Source organism: Plectropomus leopardus, chromosome 9 (assembly GCF_008729295.1).
Source record: "Plectropomus leopardus isolate mb chromosome 9, YSFRI_Pleo_2.0, whole genome shotgun sequence".
NCBI classification, from domain to species: domain Eukaryota; kingdom Metazoa; phylum Chordata; class Actinopteri; order Perciformes; family Serranidae; genus Plectropomus; species Plectropomus leopardus.
In genome coordinates this window covers 21,351,648-21,372,171 of record NC_056471.1, presented here as the reverse complement: position 1 = coordinate 21,372,171, position 20,524 = coordinate 21,351,648, and the positions used below count along the sequence as shown (strand labels likewise).

Sequence of the window (20,524 nt, the reverse complement as noted above, 5' to 3'; positions counted from 1 at the left end):
CAACAGAGTCCATGGAGGAAGTAAGTCATGGTTGATGAAGGGGTCAAGCACAGGACTTTCACAAAGGAGAACGGGGTTTGAGTTAATGTTGGCTTATTATTATTCAACCTAGTTGACTATTTTAAGTTTTTAGCATCAATAAAGCTGCAGAATAAACACTATGTACATAAATGTTTGCAGAATAGCTGAATATTCCCCATTGCTAGGATGCCCAGGAAGATACACCCAGGTAAATGTCATTATTGGCTATGAGTGCCAAGACACCTGGGTGCAAATAGCTTTTGCAAGTATTTATTATGTATGCACAAATGCATGATACAGTGTATTTGTACATGTATTCAACAGTTGGGTGATTTGTTATAACAGCCTGTGGGCCCACCTGAGCTTTCATCCCCAGTGTCCGTGTCACGGGGAACAGCGTAAAGCAGAGGAGTGACGAGGCCCTTGTGAGGATGCTGGTACCCCAACACCAGGTCCTCCAGTGTGCGGAAACAGTTGACCTGCACCCCCTGTGTTGTCTGTGACAAATACACACAGGTCAATAAGTTTATGTACTATATAAATCACATGAACATGTATACTTGCTGACAGTTTGTCATTGCTTTAAACATAAACTGGAAAAACCAGAGAGACCATAAACAGATGCAATGTAGATGACACGAGACATAATCTACACAACTCACCGACAAAGTGTGCAGAATTTTTTTTTGTTGATATATGTAGAGCAGTTAAATTCAATTAGCTCTTTGCTTTTAATAAATTTCTTTGTGTACTACAAAGCAAAAATATAAACATGGTGTGATGGTCTACAGCAGTGGTCCCCCAACCTTTTTCTTGAAGGGAGCCCTTTTCTATCGTCAAGCAAACTGACGACCCCTCAGCAATTTATCTGCAACTGATAACTTCACAAATTACCGAAAATGTGAAAGCCATAACTGCAGGGAAGTTTGTAAAAAATTAGCAATTTGAATGAATTTTGAGGATCTTTTTTTCCTTTTAATATTGCAACAGAAATGAGTTTTCCTGATATTTTAATGGCCTTTTTTATACGATTCTCTGTCCGTTGTTTTTTTTTGTTTGTTTGTTTGTTTGCATTAAATTATCACACATACTGAAAAGACTTTATTTGCCGTTATTTTAACCTCTCTAATGCAGGATGAGGCTGTTTAGCAAAGAAAGGAAGGCTATGTGAATGTTCTTCACGTGTCCTAATCTTATGAGATTTAACTTCAATCAAGAAGGCCTCACAACCCACTGTAAAGCTTTGGTGACTTCAGAGTGTCAAGGCCTCCCTTAATGCCATTTTTTGCAACCTGTCATTAGTTCTCATACTGTTTTATATAATAAAACATCACCAAATGATGCTACAACTGAATATCTAAAGCTTGTACTGTATGCATTACACTCAACACAAAGTGAAATAACAGCCTGATTCTAACTCTTCTAAATCTTGCTTGGTAAAAAAAAAAAAAAAAGAGAAGTATGTATTTGCGTGACAGAAAAAGTCACATGCAGATGATCATCTGTGATAAAAGCATCCCAGGGGGTTTAGAAAGCTCTGCCCTACACCAAACAGGAGAGGTGACATCACTGACAGCAACTTCCTGCTGTCATGTTACACTGTGGTTCAACATTCCCAGTCAGTCTAAAAAGTCTCCCAAAACAACATGGTAAAATGACTTTACACACCTATGTTCACACATTTAAGCCACAAGCCTGCTCTTAAACTTTCCAATAAAGGCCTGCACAGTTACGCTTTAGTGACACTAAAAGCAGCACAGGCAGAAATTAAGATTAAATAAGCACAGGTGCTGTGCATATAAACTCACAGCGCTGCCAGTCACATGGACAAAATCAAATGGGTTCACATTAGACCACAATACCCAGCAAGTTCTTTTCCTGTGCCCTCTTTTCAGAAGTTTTTGTTTTCATTTTGCGGTGAAAGCAACCGTTTTTTTGGCTTCGTTGTACCAGCAACTCTTCAAATAGTATTTTTTGGTACCACAAGGATCTCTTGAAAAGCAATTAAAAAGAAATGACAAGGAGTAAGAGACAGTGAGAGACAAAATGGGCCCCAAAATATCTCCATGGCTGTCTTGGAAAAACAAAAAGCCAAGCATGCTACTTGTGAGTTAGTGGAGCAAATCCAGTGAGGGGAAAATACGTACTGGAGGTTTATACTGATGGCAGTGGAAACACAACTGAAATAGCAACAAGAGTTTAAGGTCTCCATTTGAAAGCAGAGGATTTTTTCCAAGTCAGCGGCTTAAAAACGACTGGCAGACAATCATTATTAAACTCGTTATTGGACTTTAATATGCAGACATAGTTAAAAAAGCCGCAGATGATTTGTGGTTTGGGCCCTGAAACTGTTTATTTCTCTCACTCTCTCACTTTCTCTCACCCATCGTGTGTGTGTGTGTGTGTGTGTGTGTGTGTGTGTGTGTGTGTGTGTGCCCGCGTGTGTGTGTGTGGTTGCAAACTTTGTGTTTTCAGTGTGTTTTTTTATCATTGAATAATTAGGTCATTTGCTGACTAGATGGCCCCCTGCTCAGAGTATCAAAAACAGACACATACCATCGCCGGCTTAAACTGTGCCACATCCAGCTCGCTCATTATGTCTAATACAAACACCCCCGTACATACACATAACAAATAAGAACTCCCATTGGTCAGTGACCCAGTGTGTGGGTTGAGTAGGAATCTCTGAGACATAAAAACAATTTCTCCTCTGTGCTGCAAGCATGCAGCCACATGGCAGAGATGCCATTCAAACAGCTCCACTGCAACAGAGCCTGCACAGAGAGGAAGCACAAACATGTTCCTGTTCCCGTTACAACAGGCAATAACAAACCATTGTTTGATCCCTCTAACTCCATCTGACTGGCTGTGTCTCTCTCTGTGTACAGTTTGTGCCGAGACAGCTATTGTTTTTCTACTTCTCGTCAAGCAGAGGATTCGTTGCGAATGAACACTCACCTGAACTGCTAGAAGGCCGTCTGCATCAGGAAGAATACGATAGGTGTGAACGTGACGTTGGAACCTGTAAAAAGCAAAAATAGCTCTGTCATTAATGCCATAACAAATTACTACAACACGCTTCTGAGCAAACATTCAAAGGGAAATGTTATTGTTTAAATACGGACCAGATGTCTAACTGTAGTTTAAGACACTGTAACTTTCTTAATGAGGCGCCAGTTGTTTTACAGATCACTAATGACGTGGCTTGTTTTGGTTACACAACTCGTGAGAGACACTTAGATCATCATCTCCATCAGTCAGTTTCACAGCTGTTTCAGGCAGCACGTAGAGTCAGTCAGCTACTGTTTATTACCTGAACAAAGGGGACAGCAGAATGAATGCATCAAATGTGTGGGGATATATAAGAAACTAAAAAAGGGAATGACATATTGAGAAAAGAACGAAGGGAAAGAGGGAGCACTGCGAGCGGCCCGGCTCAGCTTTCAGGAATGTATCTGGCTCAGGCTGATGAGCAGTCAGCGTAGTGCGGTCGCTGGAGCTCCCGCCCTCTTCCAGGGGCCCCAGGGAAGAAACAGGGGTAAGAGGGGAAACAGGGAGTCCTGAGCCAGGGCTTGACTGGCTGAGGGGGACTGTGTACGGACAGGACAGTGGGACTAGTCTGGAGTCTGTGTGTGTGGAGGCTGGTCTGTACGCAGCACTCTGAGGCGTTCTTCGCTGGCAGATGATGGTGAAAGTGATGGATATGACGGGGGGAGAGAAGCTGCTGAATCAATTTGCAGATGGGGGACATTCTGCAGAAATTTTATGAATAGTTTCCAGTCCTGTACACCGAAATCTAAAAGTTTCAAAGGGATGGATTTTACATCAAGTAGAAGTGTTTCTTCTCAAACAGGGCAGCTTTTACTACTTCAAGACATCCTGAGTGAATCATTCATTAAGTATTTTGAAGGGGGTGGAGCACCTAAAATTAGACATATAAAGCAACAGTGAAAAACTTCTATAAAAATGACTTCTGGTGAGTGCAGAGAGTCACAATCCCTACATTTTCTTTTTCTTTCAAAGGTCCAGTGTGTAGGATTTAAAGGGGACAATTAGAAGAAATGGAATATAGTATGATAGGTATGTTTTCTTCAAAGTATAATCACCTGATAAAACAAATCATTGTGTTTCTGTTACGTTAGTATCAACATGGAGAGTGGGTCTTTGTCCATCATCATCGAGATCATTGTGTTGCGTCACCATGTTTCTACAATAGCCCAAAACGGACAAATCAAACACCGGCTCTAGATAGGAAAATTGGGCTTTTGTTTTTTAGCATCAGCCACCATAATAAGAAGCCCCGCCACAATAAAAAAATAAAAAACAGCAATTAAAAACAGTTCAAAACAATGCCTAAAAACAAAAATGTGAGAACACAGGCAAAGTTTTTATGGAACAGTGCCGACAAATTGTGATAAATTTTTTTTTTTTTTTTTAAAGAGGAAGAGACCTCTGCGGACGATTCACATCACAGTAAAAACCCTTGAAACATCTGGATCATAAGTTATCAAAGAAAACAGGTGTGCGCTTATTAGCAGGTGCTAGGCCAGCAGCTGGTCTCTGACATGCCAAACAGTATCAGAGAAACACTGATTTGTAATGTAAAACTGCTTTATTTATAAATCAATGGGTCTATTTGTTTTGGAGAGGAGAAAACCTCTGCAGATAATTTGGCTCCTGGTAAAAATCTCCTGAGTGTCTGCAATCGAAATAAAGTGAGTAAACATTAATATAAAAGAAAAAAAGGTGAGCATATATAGCAGGTGCTGAGCTAGCATCCCATCTGCAGCGTGCTGAACACTGTAGAAGAAACACTGATTTGTAATGTGAAACTGCTTTATTCAGCTTTTTGACCAGTTATAATTAGCTGGTCTATTTGTTTTGAAGAGGTAGAGACCTCTATGGATAATTTGGCTCCTGGTAAGAAACCCCTGATTGATGAACGCTCACAGAATTCTAAGCGGGAGAAGTTTCAGCTGGATGAAATCCAAAATTTTCTTTGCTAGAGGCTACTAAATATATCTAAATCTTACACACTGCTCCTTTAAGTTAGGATCTACACAGCATCAATGACAGAGAGCTTTACATTTCTGAAAACATTTACTTTTCAAGCTCACAGGTGCCAGTTCAGACCGTACTGTCTAAGATGATAATAACATCTTATAAGTGCCTTTAACAGGACATTATGTTTGATTATGATCAGTAAGATAAGATGGCTGTCATAAATGAGTGTGTGTGTGTGTGTGTGTGTGTGTGTGTGTGTACTCACAGCAGGCACAATGCATAGGCTCCTGGCACAGACTCGCTGTCTCTCACTAGGTAGCTGCCATCCCTCCCTGCCCGTGCCAGCAAGTCCTCTGCGTGCACGCGGCTGATGTCACGATGATACCATGCTGCCGTAGCCATGGCAATCAATGTTACGAGATATGTTCGTAAAAATAATCCACATGAGGTGACGAACTTGCCTTCACACAAATGTAACGTTCAGCTGTCAGACTTGCTCGGATGGCATCACGCTGGCGGACTGTCAGCGCCAGAGTGTGTTGAGTGGTCCTTTAGTGTTCAGAACTTTCCCATGATCCTTTTCTTCATGACCAAAGTGTCAGAAAGACAACCCATCACTTTGTCTATACCAGCTAGCACTTCCTGGGTCCCTGTGGGGTCCTTCAGGGTCACACATCCTGTTGCAATGGAGGAGTAAAGGAGAAACATCCAGATGACTGTGAGGTTAGTCCACTCTGACAACAGCCCGCTCCTCACCTTTCTGATTATATCCGCGTGTAGAGAGAGACTCCGTTTCAGTTTTTGGTTGTGAGTTGTTGTGCCCAGGTGGGTGTGTTGCTCCAACAAACACAGACCATGACAGCAGCGCAAGGGAGGCAGAGGGAGGGAGGTAGAGGAAAAATAGCAAGAGTTGCTGCTCAGTCTGAATGAAGCAGCCACCCCTGAGGCAATGACGGTGCCTCTAGCTTAACCACAAACACAAGCCCTCCTCCCGTCCCAAAACAAAAACCCCACATGCAAACAACAGGAAAAGAAGAACCAAGAATGGCAAAACAAACAAATTGAGCCGCACGTATGGAGCCCACACGCTCACGCACGCACACAGCAGAGGCAGAAACATACCAGATGGAACTCAGTCAGCACTAAAACCAGACAGGCATGCAACAGAAACCAGACTAATTCAAATGATTTCCCAGCTCTGTTGCCATATAAGGGAAAGGAAACACCCTCTAAAAAGCTCAGCTGATGACTGCAGTTGTCTTTGCTTCTTCCAGGCCCAGATTCCATTTAGAGAGTCAGAGTAGGATGTGGGCTACTCCGGGGGTCTCGCTTTCATGCTGGATGTTTGTGTGCTGGCGTGTGTGTCTTGTCAGTAGAGTCCCGTCCGCGCTGGCGTGTGTCTCCAGCGGTTCCTCAGTGTGCTGTCAGAGCAGAGGGAGGGAGCACGAGAGGCAGAGGACAACCCCGTCAGAGCACAGGGCAGACAGAGGAAGTGACTCGACATTCCAGATGGCGGACATAGCCAGGAGAATTCTTGCGAGGGGCTCAACTTCACCACCAGTGTGTGAAACAGCAAACTGACTTCCTTTCTCTCTCTCTCTTTTTCCTCTCAGCCCCCAGCTCTCAAATTTCAATCAAAACACATCTTACCACTGTCAGGTGAGCTTCCCGGTTAATCCTCAGTTTCTTCCTTGTTTTTTATTATCTTTCTCATCAGACATTTCATTCTCTTGTATTTACTTTCTTTCCGCCTCTCCTTCTCAAGTCCCAATCTTTTACTTTTTTTGTCATCCTCCCTGAACTTCCTCTCTTGCTCACTCCTTCCCTTTCAGCAAAAAACGCAGCCTCCATATGGTTATGATCATCCCTCACTTCTTCTTATTTTTGCCCTCCTAAAACATCAGCCCTCCTACTTCCCTCCTTCTCCATTAGCTGGAGCGTATAACTCTGTGGGAAGCTTTTTGGTCCCATATTTTCTGTCCTGCCTCTCACTACTCAGCAGAAATGTGCCGACCACCAACCGCAGGGCCCATAAAACAAATAGACAAAAGTCCATCCCAATCTGATGACATATCTCTGCAGCACATAATACAGAATACCACTTCCTCTGTACAGCGATACTTTGAACTAATGAATACAACTGAAATGCTAACATACTAACAATGACAATAAAAACATGCTGATGTTTGGCAGAGATGGTTACAGCGATTACCATCTTATAGTTTAATGTGTTATTTTGCTGACATTTGCTGATTAGCACGAAACACAAAGTAAAGCTGAGGCAGACAGGAACTTCATCAGTTTTGCTATTTAGTCAAAAACCCAAATATTGAACATATTAATATTTTTAAATTGAAATAGGGTACTTATGTGCACATCACAGAGGTGCGAGGCTATTAAAAACAGCGTATATGAGGAAAAAAAAATGTAACGCCGACATTTACTCCAGTTTATTCAAGATGTTTCTTTTTTTTTTTTTGATCTTTACATTTTGACCTGACAAAGATCCAAGGAGTATCGAAACCGTTGAGACATTCGACTCTAACACAAATGTCAACCTAACGGTGGCACTAGAGGAGAAGTCAGGAGATCACCAAAACCAGCAGAAAACATCATCTAGAAAACATGAATGTCCGTACAAAACTGATTGCAATCCATGCAATAGAAGTTCAGATATTTCACAGGTTAAATGAAAACATTTACATGCTGGTGGCACTAAAGTCATTAGTGTTCATCCTCTGAGAACAATGGATGTCTTTACAAAATTTAATGGAAATCCAGCCAATAGTTGTTGAGACATTTCACTGAAGACCAAACAAGTCAATCTCATGGTGGTGCCAGAGGATATGTCACCAGTGTTGGTGGGATTCATTTCCTTGTGACCATGAACGTCTCTCTAAAAGTGTATTTGCAATCTAATCAGTTGTTCAGATATTTTAGTCTGGACCAGTGTGGTGGACCAATCAACCGAAAGACACTACCATCCCCAGAGAGCCATGCTGCTAGAGTAGCTAATAGATATACAAACAAACACACACACACACACACACACACACACACACACACACACACACACACACACACATATAAAGATAAACGTTGGAAACAAAGTATTGAAAATGGTGTGGTTTTTTGTTTGTTTTGTTATTTACATATGTATGCCTCATTATTTAAAATGTTTGTCACATTTAATATGAACGTCGGTCATTCTGACTTCATATACGGAAGGCAACACAGAAAATAAGGAAAAGCATAATAGGTCCCCTTTAACCCATGGCAACATGACCCCTAGAATATGTTAATATTACTTCTTCTGCTTATTGTGGGTTTTGAGAAACCAAAGTGGATAGATTACTGAGCAATTTAGTCATGTCTTCTTTGGTTGAAAAGAATCAGAAAGGCTTCACTAAAATTAGAGCACAAGCTTTAGGGAAGACAGGGCTTATAACATTTACCAAAACCCACAAAAACTTTACCACCATTAGTGCCAAAATCACTCCATTTTTTTCTCTCTCTTCTACATCCAATTCTACCAAATGCTCTGCTTATGCAAGCACTGGATTGGACATAATACTCAGACAGACACTGAGACAGCAAGACGTACTCAATTTCTAAGAACCACCTGCTCACTTTTATCTTCCACACCGGCTGTGAGATCAGATTTTGAATATAATTAGCATTGTTTGATTTTACTGGAGTCTGACACCCTATCTGGACGACAGAGATGCTTAAAGAGCTTAAGTTTTGTTGGTACTGAAATTACCTCCATTGAAATACATAACATTACTCTGTATTATGTAATCAAGGCCAGGCAGCAAGCCAGGCCTTGATTATATAACATGTGAGCCAAAATGCAGTTTATCTGAAAGAGTAATACAATAATAATTAGTTAAGGAAGGAGCTGACCTCTATGAATATAAAATACATTTTTAAACAGAAGGTATTGATTAAAATCTCAGAAATATTACAACATAAACATTAAAGTTCAACAAAATCAATGCAGATAATTATTTGTTGAATTGTGCTTTTAAAAGAACAACACAACCGTAAACCGCGCTGTGACTAAGAAATTAGTGGACAATAAGTGCTCTTATTGTGATCATAATAGCTGCATATCTCTCCAACTGATGGCAACAACAACCCTTTAAAGTTAGAGCATCAGCTGAGTTGCGTTATTGAGCAGCAGCTGGCTGAAGAAATGGCACATGGGAGTTGCAGCACAGGTAAGCTCAGTGTCAGTTCATACTAAGTGTGTGTGTGTGTGTGTGTTTCAAGTGCATTAATCATTGAAGTCAGTGATGCTGACTATTGTATGGTTAACAACAAATCTCTGCTGAAGGTTACACCGACAGTTCTTCACACAGTTCACCATCAGTCATAAGGAAGCACTGATTGGCTCAGCATCTAATCGAGTTTTTGTCCCTGTTAGCTACAAACACAGCACTACTGACTAAATTTAGCAACACACTGAAGACTGCGCTGTTAAGAAGTGGTAATACCACGGTGCTGTTATGCACCGAGACTAGTCAAGAGTCCCTCTGACAGTTAATGTTGACTGTCTATATAAAGAGCATGCCAAAAATGGCACCAGATTAAGTGTAAGGGGCTTATGTGAGAGTATGTAACCTCACACAGACAAAACTGGAAGGAGAAACCTCCAAGAGAGACAGAAAATAAGATTGTCCTAGTTTTTTTTAGTGTCTTTATCCTGGGTAGAATTAATTGGGAAAACAAAAATACAGACCTGTGTACAGTAACTACATCATATAACAAACAGTACATCACTATGATTATCATTATCATGACATGTTGGGGTAATACTTTATATCCCAACACATGCGCTGAACTGTGACTTGGTTAGTGCATTAGATGAATTAATATGAAGGGGAGTTAAGTTTAATTTTATTCTTGCACGTCACATAAAATGGCTAACAATAAAACTAACCTTAATCCCAACAGGCCTGTAAATAAATGTATGAATACACCATCAGCATTTCTTTAGCATTGAAGGAGTGTGTCAGTTAACAAGACAAATCAACTGTAATTAGATGCCCATGAGGTATAAAGCTTTCAGGCAGTGCTGTTTCCTTTCAACCCAGATGTGGTTTCGTTTGTCAAGTGAAGCGCTCAGAGGCTGTATCAGAATGACTGTGAATGCCAATAATAGAATACACACAATCGAGGTAAATAGAAGCATTCTGGCTATTTATTTAAATAAAATAGAACAATGTCCCCCAGCAGCAGGAAGAGCTTTTGATTAGTATTTTTATTTAAATAGAATTTTTAAAATATTTTTTAACAACCAACAATATAATGCACTGTCACAAATGAAACAAAATAAAGATAGATAAGGTGAAAGGAAAAAAAGATGAATAAAATATATAAAATAAACTTTTAAACATTTAAAAACTAATTATTTAACATTTAAAAAAATAATTTTAAAAAAACAACTTATTGTTGTTATGGTTATTAACTGGCATTTTAGAGCTCATCAGAGATCACGAGAGCCCAAACAGGATGGTGATGTTTTGTGAGCTACTGTGTCTCTATGGATGAACATTTTAAAATGGATATTCAAAGCTATGTGATATTCAAAAGAGGAACTCTTTCTTGTGTTTCTCTCTTAAGACTCTCTTTCAAACTTTCTTTTCTAAATTTGGGTAGCAGATGGACTTGACAGGATAAGCCTGAGCACTGTATGTTTTCTGTATTCTGTTCATATGTGGCTGTGATTTTGGTGTTACATAAACACCTCATATCTCACATAAAGGAGCCACTGCTCCCACATATCACCATGCTCCTAAAACTGATTGTTTGCAACAGAACATTGGAGTTATACATATAAAAATAAAGCTGCAAGTTTCTGTATATGTAGAGCACTACTGTAGAATGATCAAGAGAGAAGTTTTAAAGATATAATATGTAACATCCGCGATAAAATATCTAAAAATGACAAGACCTGTATATTTTGTTGAGTTGTGTACTTACATTATCCCAAATCTTTCTACCAATGTTCAAACCCAGATAAATCTGTAATTTTATTTAATTCTATTCTCTTCATTTGGCCACCTGTCAATGGCATATCCCCTTTACCCCCGCTTTTTTACACACACTTTTGGGAAACACCAGCTGATGCGTCAGAGGGTTAAGAAGGATCAGACATACTACAATGTGCTACTATGACGCGCTGCTCATGCCAGCCAGGTTACAACTTTAGAAAAACATTCTCCATGCTCAAAGTTATTTTTGGAATGGATTTTTTGACGACGGATCATCATCAGCTACATTAGCTGTACGGGTAGTCAACTCACTTAATGGCTGAGATAGCACGTTGTACAAAACTTGCAGCTATTTCATCAGAATGAAATGACATAATGTGAATAAACATGACTAAATTTAACAAGAATAAAACTGTAACAGATAACTCATCTGTGCAACAACTCCCAAAACCCATGCTGCTTTGCAACATCATAAAAGTCCATCTTTTGTTTATTGTTTTGACTGAGAGGCCCCTGGCAACAAAAAAAAATCATATTGTATGTTTAATCCATTAAACAGCTTTGACTGTGTATTTGCGTGTGTGCTGCTGGCTGATGATACACCACGGTAACATACGGCAGCGTTGTTTTGTGTAGACAGCTTTAAAGAGATCTCAAACCTTGTCCCCATACGACAGTTGAACAGAGTCCAACAACACATCCACTAATCTAATTCATTATCCTTTGCTGCCAGGGTGTCACAATCCATCCTCAAAACCCATCATTCAGCACCCTCATTAATCAATCAATTACAGCTGGCTGAGGAGGTGACAAGATCCTCCACAAATCTACTGGATGTGCCTCTACAGCTCTCTGTATGCCACTGGATCCTCTAAGGGTGACTGCCAGTAAATGTGGGTCCTCTAAAAGACCTCAGATCTGGGTTAAACCTCAGCTTTCTCTCCAAATGACAACCATAAGCAGTGGAATTTACTGATGTGATGATTTTGTAATAAGAGTGATAGGACTTGTAAAGCCTTGTTGCATAGCAGTAAGTCAGCAGGTCACTTTGATTTCTGTAAACCTGCCACAAGCACAGATTGTACAAAGCTCGGTACAGGAGCCATCTGTCGTCCCAGCTACCGTAACAACCAAAATCCAACTAATACCACTCTACTCCTGTTTAAGCTATGAGAGAGGAAATCCTTGAACGTTCATGCAGAGTCCATTCACAACACAATCCTTTAACCTTAAGTGAGGCTCTAATAGCACCTCAAAGCTAACAGCATGGAAATTATTTAATAGGCTGATTGCCTTCATGATTATATGTCTGTTCCTGCACTCGCTATAGGAAAATACTGTATGTTCCAAATGTGGAGTATACAATATTGTTCGCGTCCTGCAGCACATACACTATAATCTTAATATGAGATTGATCCAAAGACCAACAAAGACCCAGGAACCAACACAATGTCATTCCAAGGCATTGCCTGTTTATTGAACTCTATATACATCCCACCTTCTAAACTGCCCACGTCTCAGAGCTTACTCTCTTGAAGTCACATAAACGGCATTATTTTTACACACGCTGAGCACTAAAACAGTAAAGTTCTAATGAATTAATCTGATTTTCTGTGTAACAGCCTTCTTTGACAGGTTGGATAAGCTGAGGGGAGGGCACCGAGGTCGGGGGGGTCATAGTATAAAAGCAAACGGGAAGAAGTGATTGGCACTCACTCACTTGCGCACACTACGCGGTGTCCGTCAGCAGTGACGGATTACAGAGGACGGCAAAGCACATTCATTGACAGAACTGAAGGCACGGTAAGTGAGACGTTTCGCTTGCTGACCAACGGGACAACTGGAAATATACTGAAATGATAATTTTAGAAAAGCATCAGTATTTACTGAAAATGTGCCACTTGTGTTACTTTACAGGAAAATCTGCTTTGACTGCTAAAACTATCTGATAAGAACAACATGTTTAAGAATTTTGAGGAATATTATTTCCTGATTATTTTGCTTAATCAATTGTAAAATCAGACAGAAACTCTTTCTACTACAGCAAGAAGTTATTAGTAATTATGATTCTAATATTGCAACAGTCATACAGTATATTATGAATTAATCTTATCACTAATGTTCTTGGATTAGTAGATTATGTAAAATTTTAATGACATATGTTTTTCTAATGTTTTAGAAAAAGCCTGTCTGAAAAGAAAAAATAAAGTAAAAATGACATTAAATCCAAAAAAATAACCACCGCACCAAGTAGTCATCAGTTTATCAGTATCATGTGTTTTAGTATTTTTCTTTTTCGTCATTTAGTCTTTTCATCTCTTTTTGCAGACTGGATCTATAACTTTGCTTCAACATGTCAAAGTGAGTATCAACAGTTTTTAGTTACTTGCTTATTAATTCAGCAGCTATCCTGACATAGCGACAGGTTTACATTAGTGGTTAAAATTCACAGAAAACACCAAACTTTAACTTAATTTTATGCACTAGTTGGATACTGTGTTTCAATAAACTGAATTGAACCTTCCCGCTCAGGGATCAAAGTGGATAATAACTTCACACGAAAAAAGCCCAGTGGCTTACAGTATATGTAACAATTTAACGTCTTAGCAGAGGCATGCACTCGAGTCTCTGCCACACCTCTAACACTTGGGTCCTGGATAAATCCTGATTAAGGTGGATTGGGTGGATTTGGTGGATTTGATCGTGGAAGCAAGGTTTACAAGACAAGAGAATTTTTTTAACAGGATTATTTGGCCCTCACCCAAAAGAGGCAAACACCACCAAGGATTACCTGTTGTGTTTATGGCTGTGTGCATGAAGCAGAGGGATTACACTCGTAAGGTTATGTAACACTAGGAATGTAAAAAAAAAACTGGGCATACTGATTCAGAATTTCACATTACGCTACGCTACGAAATTTTCAACATCCAATATAACACGCCTACTCTTATTATGATTATTATGAATTAGTATGAGAGAGTCTCAGTTATAAACCACTTCCATGAGTCGAATAGCCAAGTCACTGCCATGCATGGATTTTTTAAACAAAACAGGATTTTTTTTCACTTTACAAATGTTATTAAGTAGAATGTATTGACTTACCAAATCATGATTGTGTCTTATGTCAAGATTAGACACTTGTGCCAGCAGGTGCCTTTCCATCCTGAGCACTAATCCATGCAGGAGTGGGGTCGAGGGGTGGGGGCATATCCTATAATTGGAAATGACAACTATGAGAGGTGGTCGTTGCACAACACAGCTGCTGAAGACCACTTCAGAAGTTAAAATAAAACAAAAAAAAACTTTGTAAAAAAAAAAACTTCTGAAAGTTACTGTGAAAAAGAAGGAAAAAAATAAAATCGTATCACATCCAGTGAGTCTAAAAGTGTTTAAAATGAGGAAATAACGGTCTGATTCACTGCCTTTTACTCTCTTTTCTCTTTTCAGGGTATTTAAGAAGACCGCCGGTAACGGACATGTAAGTGGCCTCTATAATATAGTCATTACAGGGCACCTCTCGGGCAAAGGGAGGAGTGCATTTTGTATGTTGCTCTTCCAACCTCCAGAAATAACTTTCAAACTCTTGTAACCTTGGTGGAGGCGTAACCTTTTTCTTTTTCTCCATTTTTCCCAGATTGCCCTGTACTTGGGGAAGAGAGACTTTGTGGACCATGTGGATTCAGTGGACATAGTTGGTGCGTGGCACAATGTCTGTTTATACATCCTTAAGTGTGCACCCGTACAGTGTTTCTGTGTAATCTAATGCTACTGGCTTTCCTCTGATTTGCAGACGGTGTTGTTAAAGTGGACCCCTCTGGTCTTGATGGCAGAAAAGGTATTTCTATCTAATTTGCTGTCAGTGTTTGTTTTGCCTTTAAAGAATGTTGCGCCTCCGGCGATTTTGGTATTACACTAGTCCATACTGCAATTGTCATAACATTTCAAATAATTGTTCAGCCAGAACACAAAGACTACACTAAATATAATTTCTTTCCATCGCAGTATTTGTCTACCTTGCTTGTGCCTTCCGCTATGGAAGCGAAGACTTGGACGTCATCGGGTTGTCCTTCAGGAGAGACATCTGGATAAAGCGCGTTCAGGTGTATCCACCAACAGGAGACAGCGCAACCAAATCACCAATGCAGGAATCCCTCATGAAGAAAGTTGGAGAACAAGGATGTCCTTTCTCCTTCCAGGTGAGGAATCATAACTCACTCCCTCCTTTTAAAACAAATCAAATCATTCCCCTACAGTCAAATATCAGACTGATCAATCTTCATCTTCACTTTCCAGTCATCAAAATCTTATTCCTTAATATGCCTTTTTTCTATTTGTCTCAGATGCCAACAAATCTCCCATGCTCAGTCGCCTTACAGCCGGCGCCAAATGACTCTGGCAAGGTACGACTACTGTCCATTTTCATAATAGATTTCATTTCACTCTTGAAATCAACAAACAAATCATTTATTTGGGTTTGCTTTGTTGTAGGCTTGCGGTGTGGACTTTGAGGTTAAAGCATATGTTGCCAACGCAGCCAACAATGCAGATGAAGTCATTGAGAAGAAGTATGTTATGCTCACAGTCATACAATATTGTCAGCCCATATTCTTACTTGCAATTTTAGCAAAATATAGGACACATGTAGAGGGCTAACCTGATCCTCTCTGTGTGTCTTTTTTTCCTGGTCTTAGGGACACATGTCGTCTGATGATTCGCAAAATACAATTTGCACCAGGAACCAACAATCCTGGACCCAAGGCTGACATTGCTAAGCAGTTCATGATGAGTGACAAACCTGTTCACCTGGAGGCCTCCCTTGAGAAAGAGGTACATTGAAGTTCACATACTGTATTTTTGGCCTTTTATATACATGACCTGTGCTAAATTATTCCAAATAAATTCCTTTTCTTGTATTTAGACTTATTACCACGGAGATCCAATCACTGTGAAAGTAAAAATCAACAACGAAACCACCAAGGTTGTGAAGAAAATCAAAGTTTCAGGTGAGGTGCAAAGAATGTGTAAAAGTGAAAATAGACATTTTTGTTGTTTTAACTCATCATTAGGAAGTAAATGCTGATTGTTATAGAATGATAACACTGTTAGCATTTAAATTGGTACTCTATGAGTCTGGCTTTCAAATTGCAATTCTGTCTGTCACTGGGTACAAACTCCCAGAAAACTGAAAGCTCAATTTACGTCATAAAGGAAATGCGTTAACTATTGCACAACCAAAATAGGAAGGGGAGCGCTTTAGTTTTCTCTGGTAGCTATCAGTAACTATCTCCAGTTACGAAAGAGAATGAATGTAAGGTCTTCGCAGATACTATCCAAAGAAGTTTAAATGGCAAACAGCGAAACAACCAAAGTAACTGTGAAAACTGTGGTAGTTGCTGGACTCTGAGGAAAACATAAATTAATCTGGTTGTCTTTGCGTCAGTAGCGCCAACAATGATGGCACTTGGAAACACTAAAAGTTGAGAAGCTGCTTGTTTCCACTTTAACGAAGTGTATTTGTGCATTAGCTCATAAAGGAGAAAAAGAATATGAGGAAGGGTTACAGTACATCTGTGAGTGTTTAAATGTTTGAGTTATACATTTTAGCTGATCACTCTAACGGAGCTACTTTTTTTTTTCTTTTAGTTGAGCAGCTAACAAGCGTGGTGCTTTACTCATCTGACACTTACACCAAGGCAGTCTGCAGTGAGGAGTTTGGGTAAGGCTTTCATCAAGGGAGGTTTATTACCAGAAATTTAGATTCAGCTTCAATAATTCATGAATTTTCTGACAAATTAAACTGGAATCCTTTCCTATAAAGACTACATCCTCGCATCCATACCCCTAAATTTAATCAATAAAATTGCAGACCCTTTCAGTCCTGACAGCAGACATTTGAAACGGGTCCAAGCATATTTCCTATTGAAATGTCAGCTGACAAGAAAACTATAAAATCAAAAAACTTATTTTTCCTTACAGCAGGTAGAATTGCAACATTTTATGCATTTTATTACAGATAATTAACCAACTTTCAAACGTGATATTTTGATGATATTAAAAAAACTCTGCGTCTTTTGAAAAGATTACTATTGTAATCAGGAGGTGGCGCTAATCGCCAAATTTTTATATGCAGCTATGAATCTGGACATTTATCTCATAAGTGACCAATAAGTTACCGGTAGCCAAGTTACTTTCTGATCTGGTTATAACTGCAGTCCTGTCAGTTATAATAGGTCAGACATGCCCCGTTTGGTCATGTATCATGATGTAGTATCTTGATGTAGTTATCTGGGAGCAGGGGCTTCAGATAAACTGTATGCAGCTGCTGGATGGAGCCAAAATCTGTCTGGAGAGCAAAATAAGGAAGAAAAAATTGCACATTTATGCACAAAAATGTCAGTCGCCATTACATAATGTATATTTTTTTTAATCTTGTGGTGGGATTTTTTTCAGTCAAAGGTGAAAAATCAAATGGTTGCCCTGGCAACAGAATGGCAATGAATCTATCTATCACTGAGAAAAACAATACATTGCTAAAGTTAAATTTCAGCATGGATTAGGAAAAAACAAATTAAGACAAATATTGACGAAGCATGTATTATTATTTATTTCTACATTTCACTGCCTTTTACAGGGAAACAATTAACTCCAACTCTACATTCGAGAAGTCCTTCCAAATAACTCCCCTGTTGGCCAACAACAAAGAGAAGCGCGGTCTTGCAGTGGACGGACGGCTAAAAGACGAGGACACTCACCTCGCATCCACCACCCTGTAAGCTACTCTTGGTTTCTCATCAAAGGGCTTACACTGAGCCCAGGACAGGTTTTCATCCTCTTATTGAGTGGTGGTGGTGGTGATACAACTCAACATTGTGTCATCCACTTAACACGTCTTAGACCAAATCCTCAGGCACAGAAGGGTAAACTATTCCTGTCTCCTCACAGGAGTCAAGGAGATAAGGAGATGCAGGGAATCGTCATCTCTTACAAAGTCAAGGTCAATCTGATGGTGTCTGGCGGAGGGTAAGGGTCAGCTGAATAGAAAATATTCACAGCTAAATACTTAAAATTGTGTAGACTAACAGTTTCTTTTATTGTGCTTTCTCTCAACAAAAGCCTGCTGGGTGGCCTAACGGCAAGGTAAATATTGATTTTCCTTCATTTGTCCTCATGTTTTATCGGTGTGTATAATATATAAATTATAATCCTGTATATTTTTAATAATAAACCCTTTTTTTTTCTTCAGCGATGTCACTGTGGAGCTTCCTCTTACTCTCATGTCCCCGAAACCTGCAGGTGAGTGCGGTCTGTCTTTGCATATAATTGCCAATTAAATACTTCCTTAGATAGTATTGATTAATTAACATGTTTTATGCCATGTTTCTCCCCCTTTTATCCTTTTACTGCATGTCAATGCTGCATCCTGAGCAGAAGTGTAAGTATAATATAGTCTCTATGAAAAGACATGTATTCGCCTGTGTTTGTGATGTTTGTGACATGCTGCTTATATTTTTTTCTCCTGTGTGTTTGTGTGCTTTATGAACCACAGCGTATTGGATTAAAGGCCTCTTTAGCTCAGGTGAGGTAACCTCAGATTCGATACGTCTTACATTTATTCAAGGTGCTGCAAAGCATGCCGTTACTATGAAAAAAAAAACAACTAATTTGAGCACTATGATTTTTCGATTAAGTTAATGACGTATATCAGTAAAAAGACATAATCAAAAGATTGTTTCATTTGTTAGATGAGCATTTGCATCAGGTCTTATGAAAGACGCCTAGATGTGTAGGTCCATGAATGAGTACACCATTTCCCCCCTACAACTATGTTACATTTGGATGAAATATTACATTTCAGCAATTGTTGCTCCACCCAAAAAATTATTTTAGTTAAATCTTCCCGTTGCTAATTGGGAAGTTGTACAATAGCTAACAAAACATGCATTACATATAGATCTCATATTATCCATGGGGGAAAAAAACAGGTAGTCTGCATTTGTTAACTAAGTTAATAGTTGCTTGTTACCTGTTTTAGCCTTTGCTGTACATAAATTTGGATAAAATGCATTACATGATTTACCTTGGTGTTAAGTTGGGCTCGTAGAATCAGCTTTTCTTCTCATACCAACAGGGCAGACATCTCAATCGAGACCACGGAGGACTGAGACCTCCAGCGAAGGAGAATCACCTCTCTAACAGAGAATACAGAGCACAAAGGAACTCAGCATCGGTGAAGAAAAGCACAAAGTGTCACTGAGTCAATAAATTGTTCTTTTCCCCCTGTACATATAAATCATTATTAGGTATAATCTTGAGAGCTAAATAACAATACCCGAAAAAGAGTCTAAACTCTATGAGACATTGGTCTGAATTCCAGTATAGCAATGAATAGAAATAAACATGCTTTGTCCGTTTTTCTTCGTCAAAGGGACTGCCTCATAGCATAGAGTGTAGACTTTTCTTTTTATCGTTCTATGTGTTTATCTTTATTGCTGTGTCATTAGAGCCACGAGATGCTTTGACTGAATGGACAGCTGTGGGAATGAATATCCCCAAAATACTCCTATTTGTGTCACGATTTATTGACGAGAAGCTAATAAACACATTGTTTGTTTCCCCAATTATTTGAGTATGTACATTTTTTTTCTGGGTATTTTTTTTGTCAAGACTTATATTTTCTTTTTAAAACCAACAACCTAATTACAGCAACATGGTACAAAAAATGTAAAAGTTATCAAAGCTTTTAAGATCAGACTGTTATCATTTTCACTGATGCAATAGTTTTTTATGTTTATGGTGTATGTTTCATTTGTGGTTAAAATGAACAGTTACTGACACACAAACATTTTTTTTAAAGTTGCTCTAAAGCACTGCTCTGAATCCCACGGTTAAAGATAGGAGCTATAAAATTAGCTATCTTTTTGCTGCACATCGATGTGGTTTTTATATGGCACACTAGTTCCAAAAGTGACTCACATAGAAAACCATTAGTTTAGAGAGCCTTCCTCTTCATCTGCCTCTTTCTTTTATGTTTGCCCTTAAAAAAAATCTATACAAGAACAAAACACATTAGCCATCTTACTTAGGGACTGTTCATTACATATGGGGTTGGAAGGGGCGGTGAGGCATGTTAAATAATTTGTTTCGTACTTGGGAGGGACTTGTGTTTTTGTTTTATTTTGTTTTCTCCTAAAGGGAGTAGCATATAACTTTAAATGCTGTATTTGTATTTATTTTACCTCCACCACAGACTTTTAAAGAAAACACTTTCAAATTCACCAAAGTTATACCTTTATCATAGCCAAAAACTATCTGTATCTGTAAACTAACTGTATGGCACTGCTACACCCCAATTTCTCAGTTTTGAGATCAATAAAGTATATCTATCAATCTATCTATCTATCTATACTGCAGTCAGAAACCAGGGGGCAATTAAGATTGAAAAGTTACACTTTGGGGGAACTGTCATGTTGTCCATCTTTATATACAGCCTATACGTTTGT

The 20,524-nt window shown here is 39.1% G+C and overlaps 2 protein-coding genes across 5 annotated transcripts in view; one reads left to right on the top strand and one right to left on the bottom strand.

Moving 5' to 3' along the window:
* The window catches only part of inppl1b (inositol polyphosphate phosphatase-like 1b), a 35,828-nt gene extending 16,641 nt beyond the window's left edge, over positions 1-19,187 (bottom strand). The window contains exons 1-5 of one of the 4 annotated variants that reach the window (XM_042492979.1): positions 19,102-19,187; positions 14,127-14,235; positions 5,291-6,446; positions 2,980-3,043; positions 380-518 (exon numbers count right to left, since the gene is read on the bottom strand). In XM_042492979.1, the coding sequence (XP_042348913.1) occupies positions 380-518; positions 2,980-3,043; positions 5,291-5,427 (340 nt within the window). In that variant the 5' untranslated portion in view covers positions 5,428-6,446; positions 14,127-14,235; positions 19,102-19,187. Of the gene's footprint in view, positions 1-379; positions 519-2,979; positions 3,044-5,290; positions 6,894-14,126; positions 14,236-15,037; positions 15,123-19,101 lie in introns of those variants that run through there. The other 3 variants (XM_042492978.1, XM_042492980.1, XM_042492977.1) reach the window with 3 other exon arrangements.
* On the top strand, positions 8,821-19,222 carry arr3b (arrestin 3b, retinal (X-arrestin)). Its single transcript, XM_042492981.1, is given in 17 exon segments — positions 8,821-8,843; positions 14,472-14,502; positions 14,659-14,719; positions 14,815-14,859; positions 15,027-15,220; positions 15,365-15,424; positions 15,513-15,589; positions 15,716-15,851; positions 15,943-16,027; positions 16,668-16,740; positions 17,656-17,793; positions 17,967-18,044; positions 18,138-18,161; positions 18,268-18,317; positions 18,453-18,456; positions 18,571-18,600; positions 19,153-19,222. Coding segments are annotated over 16 exon segments (1,092 nt in total). The 3' UTR covers positions 18,584-18,600; positions 19,153-19,222.
* The last annotated feature ends 1,302 nt before the right edge of the window (positions 19,223-20,524 follow it).